The sequence below is a fragment of the Durio zibethinus genome, chromosome 23, assembly GCF_047325235.1.
Source record: "Durio zibethinus cultivar Kanyao isolate XHJ-2024 chromosome 23, ASM4732523v1, whole genome shotgun sequence".
In the NCBI taxonomy this organism is placed as follows: domain Eukaryota; kingdom Viridiplantae; phylum Streptophyta; class Magnoliopsida; order Malvales; family Malvaceae; genus Durio; species Durio zibethinus.
The window spans coordinates 8,997,780-9,008,251 of NC_143184.1; the positions used below are offsets into that span (position 1 = coordinate 8,997,780).

The 10,472-nt window shown below is 31.4% G+C and overlaps 1 protein-coding gene across 14 annotated transcripts; it reads right to left on the bottom strand.

Moving 5' to 3' along the window:
* Positions 1 to 3,265: 3,265 nt before the first annotated feature.
* On the bottom strand, positions 3,266 to 10,262 carry LOC111314550 (uncharacterized). Of its 14 annotated transcripts, none has more exons than XM_089752663.1 (10): positions 10,074 to 10,262; positions 9,222 to 9,445; positions 7,926 to 8,006; positions 6,969 to 7,084; positions 6,795 to 6,862; positions 5,641 to 5,737; positions 5,257 to 5,458; positions 4,964 to 5,022; positions 3,736 to 3,807; positions 3,266 to 3,469 (listed from the first exon to the last, which is right to left on the bottom strand). In XM_089752663.1, exons 1-2 carry the CDS (start codon positions 10,260 to 10,262, stop codon positions 9,251 to 9,253), a joined length of 384 nt encoding a protein of 127 aa, XP_089608789.1. In that variant the 3' UTR covers positions 3,266 to 3,469; positions 3,736 to 3,807; positions 4,964 to 5,022; positions 5,257 to 5,458; positions 5,641 to 5,737; positions 6,795 to 6,862; positions 6,969 to 7,084; positions 7,926 to 8,006; positions 9,222 to 9,250. The 14 variants fall into 14 exon arrangements, with proteins under 14 accessions (XP_089608789.1, XP_089608779.1, XP_089608784.1 ...); XM_089752653.1 differs by lacking the exon at positions 5,641 to 5,737 and having other exon boundaries at positions 6,803 to 6,862; positions 9,222 to 9,317; positions 9,431 to 9,470; positions 10,074 to 10,199; XM_089752658.1 differs by lacking the exon at positions 5,641 to 5,737 and having other exon boundaries at positions 3,266 to 3,409; positions 6,803 to 6,862; positions 9,222 to 9,317; positions 9,390 to 9,470; positions 10,074 to 10,199.
* Between the last annotated feature and the right edge of the window lie 210 nt (positions 10,263 to 10,472).

Genomic DNA, 10,472 nt, shown 5'->3' on the forward strand with positions numbered 1-10,472 from the left:
AAATCAAATTTGTACATCAAAATGGTAAGATGGTCCATGATTTGAGTGATAAAGAGCTCGATTTTTTTAAGCAAGATCTCGATTTTGAGTCTTGTTAATAAAAAAAATAAATTTGAGAGAATTTGTTTATCTTATGGAATCCAACTTTGCTCAACTCTAAATTAATCAGAATTTAAAATAATTATTGATGTAAAAAAATCTCAAAAAAAAAAAAAAAAAAAAGAGAGAATCAGGCCCTACATTTGTCTGCGTGTTTTTCTTTTTCTTTTTGTTTTTTGGAGTATGGTCCCAGAAAAAAGGTGAGCAAAGTAGTTGGGGATGGAAAGAAGAAAATAAATGTTGTGATGATTTGAAGCAAGTGTTCGGTAAAGAAGCTAATAAGGCATTAAACGTTGGATGAAAGAGTTTTACTCTCTTTGTTTCTTTATGGCATGGGGTGGAAAAGACACAAGAAAAGAATATGTGCTGAGCTTGGATTGAGCAGCAACAGACTGTGAGAGGTCAGCTTTAGAAATAATAATAATAATAATAATAATGATAAATTATATCATTTGTAACTCAATTATAACAAGTAGTTACTATAAACAAATAAAAAATTTAATTTAATCATTAAAATAATAAATTATTTTTGTCATTTAAATGATACTTCCTAATAAGACATTAATGTAACATTATCACATTAATTATTAAATTTTATGTGATATTATTATATTAATAATTTTTTAAATTTATAATGTGACTAGACATAAAATAATATAATAATATCATGTGACATAGATAGTTGACGTGATCATTAAAGAATAAATACATATTTAAGTTTTAATAATTAGGTGATACTTTAAAAATAAGATCAAAATTATTTATCTTAATAAAAAAATTAAGAAAACAAAAAAAGGCAAAGTCAGATGAAAAATGAGGGAGAAGTGGCTTATTAAAAACAAAAATGTAAGCTTTCGGTGTATCCTTCGTAAGGGCCAAAGCGCGTGATTGCGACATCCCTTTGCCGCCCCAAAATCCGATTCCCATGAGATTATGATATTATGGAACCAATATCAAAACAAAGGGGGTAACACCCAAATTCTAACGTAACCATTTGCATGCGGGGCGGCCTGTCCTTTTCATATCTCTCTCCCTCCCTCTAAAGATAAGAATCTTACTACTACTGCTTACTCCTTTTTATTTCTTTATTCATGATTGCTCCATCTTTGTTTGCTTAGTTACTAAATTTATAATAACTAATAATTATATCTGAATCCGAAGCTTTCATCCAAACAATTCATCCAATTATTTAATGAAGTGAATTACTTGTAGAATAGAAATTCGGGTTCGTATGCATCAACGAATCTCCTGATCTTAATATAATAATAATAATAATAATAATTATTATTATTATTATATATGCACTAACCCAACATAATCCTAGTCAAAATAGTTTTTAGTTCATTAATTTCTAATAACTTATGGGTGTAAATAATCTTCACATGGAACACATATTTATTGACATGGTTTTTTTAATGCATGTGACAAATAAGTAGAAAAGAATATCCATAATTATTTTTTTTTCATTTTTATTATTTTAAATAATGAAGTGGCACACAATCTACTCGATTTTAGGGATATATCTTACTTTAACACGTTTAAATTTTCATTTTTGATAATGAAAATTTCAAAATTTAAAAAGATTGATAAAGGTTTCTTATCCTTTGCTTTTAAAAAGTACACGTTAAAAGAAAACCTATAAAAATAAAATTATTATTTTTTCAATTAAAATAATTTAGAAATTGGCAGTGCATTATTTGTTTTTTCTATGATTTGTTGGATATCATAAAATGCAAAGTTTAGTCAAAAACCTATTATAACGAAGCCTAATAACCAAACATTGTTTTAAAAAAAAAGATTGACATTCTAAAAAAAGCAAGTCATTAATAGTTTAGTACAATCAATTTTTTTTTTTTAAAGATGAAACTCTAATAAAATTCATCAATTTTGAAAGTAAGTTTCAAATTTGAAAATTTCAAGTATATTAGTGGATTTCTATTATTTCATTAATGGATTCAAACCCATTAAACATATATATATATATATATATATATTATAAGTTTGATGGAATGTAAATTTAGGTATTAATCATGAATTTTAATTTTTAATTACCAACATGAAATAAGTGAAATAGTATAAGATTCAAATGAATATTTAATCCTTTGTCTTATGTGGCTATTATTATTATTATTATTATTTTGGTTTTAGATGTGTTTTAATTTCAAGGGCAATTGTTAAGATAAAACTACTATTATATGAAAATGGTAATCAGTGATAATTAACGTTATAATAACGTGAATATGTTATTTTAGAGGGTGATGAATGTTACATTGTTCGATAATTGGACAGTTGATCATTCACATAGTGTATAGAGGTCTATAAACATTTATTTTTGGTGATCAATTAGATAATCAAATTGTTACATTTCTCTTAATTCAAATATTAATCTCAATTTCCAACAAAGGTGTAATTCAATTGGTAAAAATAAGAGTTTTTTATTGTCAGTAGGAATTCAATTCTTACAGAAAAATATTTCAAAAGTAAATTTTTTAAATGCATTAAAGGATATGGGAGACGTTTTTAAAATCACCCCATAAAAAGATTAAATCTAAATAAAAAATTAAAATCACACCTAATTATATTATTAAATAATAATTATAATAAATAGAAATTTTATTGTTGATATTTGAATCTAAAATCTCAATATTTTTAAAATAGAGATGACAATCGTTCATATTCTATTTGGATTTGTTGAAATTCGAAGGTTTTTGAATGATCAGGTGTCGTCGACGCTCTCTGTAATCTAGAAAGTAACATTCAAAATTCTATTTTGTAAAGTACATCGACTTTCTTCGCCACATGGTTTACGAAGCTTCCTGAGAATTTTGAAGCACACGGCCCAACTCTTTGGACCCAATTTCATAATTCCAATTTCCAAGTTAGGAAATTTTATTTGCCTGAGGACTCGACTAGTTTTTTTCCTATACTTTTTGTGCTTACTCTTTATTCTCCATCAAAAAGTTGTATTTCCAATGGTTTCCAATTTCCAATGGATTTAATTCTAGTGAGATTTTGGCTCAACATAAGCAAGAAAATTCCATTTTTGCCGACCAATATACAAGTAAAAAAAAAAGTTATTTATGAAAGGAAACTATAAAAGCAAAAACTACTAGAAACAACTAAGAAATTTTATGATAAAAAAAGTTGAAAACAAAAATTTGGGTGCTAAAGAAAAGAATGCACCATTTTCTCATTCAATTTCTTTTTCGGGTCCAAAATACATAGTACAAGACTCTGAGATCAAGATAAGTAGGCACCCAACAAGTCGACCAAATGAAGGAGCGATTCCTGAGGTGCCTATGCCCCATAACTGTGACAAGGTGGCCATAAACATTAACCAAACCCAAAAATCAATATGATTAGTGAATACCTGTAACAATTACTAGACAATGATTAACTATTTTAAATAGGAAGTAAAGAAATTTAAAGTTTAGTTTAGTTAATTTATATAATCATCTTTAAATGGTGACGTCAAATTCATTTAAGGTTTAAATTTTAATACGTGCAATATTTTTTTTTATCTTTAAATGGCAATCTCTTTTGTATCCAAAAAAAAAAAAAAATCACAAAACCCTAGTTTGATTTACATCAAGAATGCTAAAGCAACAAAAATAGATTGTTATATTGGAAACAAACCTGTGCTAAGAAGGACAGAATACCAAGTGCAAGCATAAGAGAGAGTGAATAGAAACTTGGCAGCACAAACTCCTGCGATAAAAATGCAAAGTTATGTTGAGAAATGCTCTAAGCACTTGAATACCAAGAAATGCAACAAATTTAAACCATATCCAAAATAACTATTTCTAGCTCCACCTGGTAGAATCTCTAGTTAAAACAAGTAGATATCCAAGCTGATTGATTTGCAAGTCTAACTAGGAGCAAGCGCATAATACATGAAATGATTAACATAATTTATTATCATGAAGTAGCTTCTCATAAGAAATAAAGATAGGTCCAGCAGAATTAATTCTTTGGTTAAACATAACTAGAACAGCACAATGCTTCAAGCAAAAGATTTTTTGTTACTTTATTGCCAATAGGTAATATTTAAGACATTAGCAAACAACATATTTTTGTTTGGTCATTTAGGTAGCAAACTATAAAAGGTTGGCTGCCATGTTCTAATCCCCAGACTATCTACTTTTAAGAACATAATGGTTACGCTATTCTCCATGGCTTAAAAAATGCAATCCACAGACTTCCAAAGTGAAATCGAGAACCTGTTGGCAGATAGGCACTAAAAGTGCTAATCTGCATATTTGGAGCATGATGTCCCCGTGGAGGAATGGATTAATATTTGGCAGTCAATACAAGGCAGAAGTAAAAAATTTTAGCTTATTTCTTAATCAATGGAAGTCAAGCAATATAACTAGTTATTCATGTTCACCTCTTGTTTTTACATGATTAGCCTATGGCATGTATTGAGTCTATAAATATTAAATGTTCCCCATTACCAGTTTGAAATGTTTTGCTTGTTTGGAACAACTGCATTTATATAGAAGGCGCTTTCAATGCACAAGAATAGAGGTTTAGGCTCCTACAATGCATTCAAGCTACCCTTAACTACTCTCATTGACATCACTTGATAAGTTTATACACAAACAAGGATTTGCTAAGAAATGTTGAAAAAAATCCATGGAAGTATGATATGTAAGGTAAACCAGATATTTTGGACAAATTATCACGAGATTTCTGATTTGCTTACAAAATTGGCACTTTGTGGGGAAGTAATAAATGGTACAATTATGCAGCGGAAATGGAGCTTTAAGACATTAGATCAACTGTGGTCAAAACTGTGATTTTTTACATATACAAAAATGTGTCTCTATGAACATTTACAAATCGATCATTTTATGGCACTCACCTCAAAGGCAAATGTGCATATTCCTGCAGCAGGGCTAGCCAGAATGCCAAATGAAAAACCTGTCAGCAAAGAACAGGAATATTTGTGTCAAGTATTAATACAATTAAAGATAAAATGGGGGTAGATATCATAATAAGGTTTGCAAACATAAATATTGGAATGAAGATTGCAGAAAAAGTCAGGATCAAGTTTGATGGTAAGCAAAACTTTTAAAACATGGAAAAATAGCGAGAATTGCAGAAGGTGAAAATTTCAAAGGATTCCATTCTAACTCAAAAATAAAAAAAACTTACACAGGTTGATCTGAAGCCTTTGCTGCAACCTTTATGAGACAGTAGCCGACTCCACCAGTTATTGATGAAGAAAAACCAATCAAGGCCGCATATAAATGCTGACTTCCTGTGAAATTTATATTGCTTGCTTCCTCAACTTTAAGTAGCCCTCCTGCTCCATGCCAGGAAGAGTGAAAAAGACTTGCAATAACGGATTTGCCACCTGTAATGAACAAGTACAATAAATGATATAATTAATTCCCTAAGCCAAGAAGAGAAAACAAAATCAAAGGACATGATTTGTTCATGCCCACTCCTCGTGCAAGCATTGATGTGTTTACTGTAAAGAAATTGAAAAGGTATTGCACTAGCTTAATCAGAATTTATTAAAGAAAACATGTGTACCGTGCCTGCCACTTGGATAAAATCCGTGTATATAAACCTTTCCATAGAAAAGCACAAAAAAAATGCAATGTACTCCTCAAGGATGTCAACTCTCCAGCTAGGATAATGTCATGGAAAAAGAAGATAAATACATGAAGAAAATAAAAAACTTTGAATTTACGCATACTTGAAGAATTAATTTAAAATGGATTTAAACTATTGCCTCAAACTGCTTTGTTGTGGTTTATGATAATTTGGTTTAGAGATCAGAATTCGTTTATGGAAAGTAAAATGACAACAAAAAGTTGAAAATAAGTTTTAATGAAAGTAGGTAGATGGAATTTTCTGGCATTACTAAGAAGATGAGTATGACTTTTGAGGTTTCTTATGATTTGGCTAATTGATGGAATTGGCTAGTATTGAAAAAAGTCTTCTAATTTAAGGCTCTGAATAAGGTAAGAGAGGGCGGAAACTTGGTAGGACTAAACAGTGACCTGAGAACAGTGAAATTAGGATTTAGAGTTTGAAGGTTTGGGATTTTTGGTGTTGGAAAAATGAAGAATCACTGCTAGCTACAAACTTAAATCGAGAACAAAAATCTACATTAACACAGAGAAGGGAAAATAAATCCATATATACCAATACTCTAATATATGGAAAAAAGAAGAACAAGAAAATCCAATTGCACTAAGTAATCAACAAAACTCAAATCCTTAAGACTCTTTAATAGTTATATCTCTTGATAGTACCTCTCATATCCTACCAGAACGAGGTCTCTTAATCATGAAATTTAGAATGGGACTAACATCAACTAAAGACCATATAAAATAATTAGTAATTTAATAAAAAATGAATGAAACATATTTTCAATGTGGAATTTTAAACTAAATGGTCATTCAGTTTGTTGAAGTGAAAGAAATTCACGATAAAAAGATAAAATTTTCACTTTTAGTATTTTCGCAACTAGAGACAACAGACGGACAAAGAAATAAAATAGTAGCAAGCATATAGAAAGAGACAATAAAAATCATGCGTTAGCATAAATGGAAATGCTCTATTATCATTATAAATCAAACATAAAGTGGCAAACTAACATAAAATTCCCACTATACTTCAACCTTTAACATATCTAGGCATTCATTCTGAGCACATTCGAGAAGGTTCTGTTAACTCACTTCTGTACCTTGTGTAGTGAGCATCTGAAGAAAAATGAAAAGCACGCCAAAGAAATTGCAAGCAAGAGCTGGAAAGCGATGATAATCAATAAAGTAATCAAACCCCTACCACTGTAAGGCAAGTCAAATTTTATAGCATAAGTCAAGGTAGAAGGTGAGAAAATGTTAACAGACCTCTGATTTCTGTAATTTTCAACTTCTCATGCAAAATAATTCTAGCCATGACTGAAGCCATTATTGGAGTCATAAAGCTTAATCCATTAGCCTGAGAGAAAGGTATTCTGTGAATGCTGAAAAAAAAAATTGACCAAATCAGTTATGACTAGAGCATTATCTTAGCTTTGTTCACGAGGATAAAGCTTACAGGCCATAGCAAGAGCAGTCCAAGAATGGAGGGACATTACAACGACTAGACAAATGAAAAAAGAAGCAAAACCTAGTACGGAAACTGAGAATGTAGTAAAGGGTGAAACTATTCAAATTTATTTAAACCAATACCAACGGTGGCTATCCTAGCAAACAGATAGGTTCATGTTTACCTTGTTAACAATCTATGTCCTATGCCAACCTGATGATTTTAATTTTCCAATTGCAGGTAGAGCAATGCTTCAATTAGTTTATATAAAAACTATGGCATTGCAGGTCATTGTAAGTTGCAAAGATCGTAAGTTGCAAAGATAGGACTCTCAACAACTGATATAAGCAGGCATAAACATGATGCGGTTGCAGACAAACCTACCACCCCTCCCTCCCCAACAAACACACAAAAAAAATCTTCAATGCCTTATGTATCATTGGAACAAAATCAGTGTCTGTATAATCTAGCAAAACTGCAAAGGAAGCTTATAACTTTAGCAAGATGAGTATGCTGTATGAAATTTTCAAATAGATAAAGAGAGAGCAGCCCAATATGATGAAAGCTTTTTTATTTTCCTTTCTTCTTGGGTTATTCTCTCTCTGTTTCAGAAGAAGAGGGAAAGGGTCCCCAATTTAAGCAAACTCTAAAAAAGGCAGATAAGCAAGAATAAGAAGTGAACTAATAGATAAAACTCAATAACGAGAGATATCCCACTAGGGCTATTAAAACTAAAAGATTCCAGGATAATGTTGCTCCAAAAATTGGTTGCTCACTTCTTCTCAACCATAAATATGATAATATCAAGGTAGCTGTGCATCTTGTAAATGCAGTCTCAAATAAACGAATTGACGGATCTGCCATCATAAAACAAAAAAGATAACTAAATCAATGGAAGCTTTGTGCAAAAATATCTTATGCCAAAAATAATTTGGAATCATCGAAAAGAGATGTCAAAAGCTAGAAAGAAAGAGAAAGCATAAATGCTTAAAATTACAAGAGGTGAAGCACCGTATAACATATATACCTATGAGTCAATAACAATCATATAAACTGAAACTTTCACTTCCTCAAAATTTTGTAGCTTTTACAATCCATTAAACAGAATGTGTGAAAAGAGTTTCTACTCTTTTTCCATGCACATAAAGACCAAGCACTCCTCCACATGATGACCAAAAATTACATACTTAATGTAAAGAGATTCTGCTTCCAATGTCTAGTAGTATTATCCCACATTAGTCAAGAATGGAATTTGTTGCAAACTTATACTCAGGTTGCACGTCTCCACCTACTACCATCAATTAGCTGTATATTTGACACTTAAAATGGAATTAGAGCTTAAGTTATTGTCCGCATTGTCGTTGGTGTTTGTTGGCAAATTTTCACAGTCGAAATGATAACCTCATTTGTCTCAATTATTTTACTAGGGCCTCCACATGAGGGAGAGTGCTAAGTAGCATTATCAAATAACACTTAAGAGTTTAGAGTTCATTGTGGTCTTAGATTTAGGATGAAATCTGCCTGCCTATAGCTGACTGGTTTTATGTTGGAAACACGACAAGTTGACAAGGTGCAAAATTGTGGGTTGTTTATTACATACATTTCGTAGTCAACATGATAGTCCATTAATCTTAGCTGTTTTATGGAGGCCTACAAATAAGGAGAGTATTAAATCATGTTATCCCACATAAAATTGAGTTTGTGTTTTGCTGTAACATTATACTCAAGTGGGTCCTCTCCTGATTATCAATTGTTCTAAAATTAAATCCATACTCACTCAGGCTATAGCAAACAACGGTAGAATATCAAATTTCCCTACGAACTTACGATGGATTTTATTAGGATGATGAAGTTGCAGGACAATAAACTAAAGAGAAAGAAAATATGTAATTTGATTTTTATTTATGTAATTGAAGCTTAAGAATGATTGATGCTGTTTAGAATTTATAGCTATTATATCCCATACAGTTCTATTTAGATTAACTAGGGTTACACCTAAAATTTCATTCACCAGAACTAGAGTTGCATGGATAGGAGTAAAAGATAATTTAGAGGAGAAAAGGGACTATTACATGGGGAGCAAGATCTATGACAAGCCTCGTCAGCTGACTTCAGCCATAGAGGAGCAGAATCCTACTAACCCAGTTAAAGTATCAGAAAGAACTTCCCTGACAAAGTAGATTATAGATGTTAGGGCCATGCATACTAGACCAGAGTATCTGGATCCATTCCATTCATACAAAATAAACCATGAAACCAGAGATATATCTGTTTCTGGTACTTGTATCACTTGCTTCTGCAAACAGATCAAACGGGATAACCTAAATTCAGTCCATAAAAAAAATCAATATTACTTTTTACATTCTTGGTAAGCAAATGTTAGTATTAGTTTTAGCATAAGCAATATAGTTAACCAATAATTTAAATCAACCAGACAAACCCTAATTTCATGAGCATTGTCGTTTGACATCGCTCTGATTTAAATCTATATAAAATTGTTTTTTTTAACCATTAAGCTACTTCATTGAATGCAACATTATCCATTCTTTTCTAAGAAAATGAAATAGCAAAGAGAATAATTAAAGCTGCTTTTACTAATTGCATTGTACTTTCTTGGATTCTGTTTGGTTATTGATTTTGCAAATTTCTTTTCCTCAAGGCGGCATTAGAAGTTCAACAACAAAATGTGGCCAAACAAAGTCCTTTGATATTCAATATAAATTGTAAGAAGCAAAAAAAAAATAAAAAAATAGAACAATAATTGGATTATCGAGTCAAGCAGTCAAATTTCAATGCAAAATGTTTCCAATAAACAAGTAAAATAAATCATAGAACAAACTAAAGATTCAGGCAGTCAGCAATAGATAATTTTAAAGTAACAGAAAAAAAATGTAAAAATAGAATTAAGGCTTTACTTGACTTACCCTAGGTTTTCTTCGGGAACGAGAGACCGAGAAAATGTTGATCTTGGGCCTCTCGCTCTGCGTCAAGAGAGGTGCAATCTCCTCCAAAGCAGACGCGGCTGAGCCACCATCAGCCGCCGATTTGGAGTTGCCAAGTACGATGAGTTCCACCGTATGATCCCCACCGTTGATATCTGCTGAAGCCGCCATCGTCACACATCAAAGAGAAGAAGAAAAAAAGATACCGTAATGCGTCCGTACAATGGAATTTTGTGTGAGTATCAACTAAAAGTGAATCAACAAAGTTGAGTCCCGGCGACTTGCGAAGGGAAAAAAATGGTTAATGTTTCTAGTAGTTCGTTGGTGGAGGTGACCGGTCAACGGTCAAGTTGTTTTGTACACGTGGCAGAAAAAGGTTTG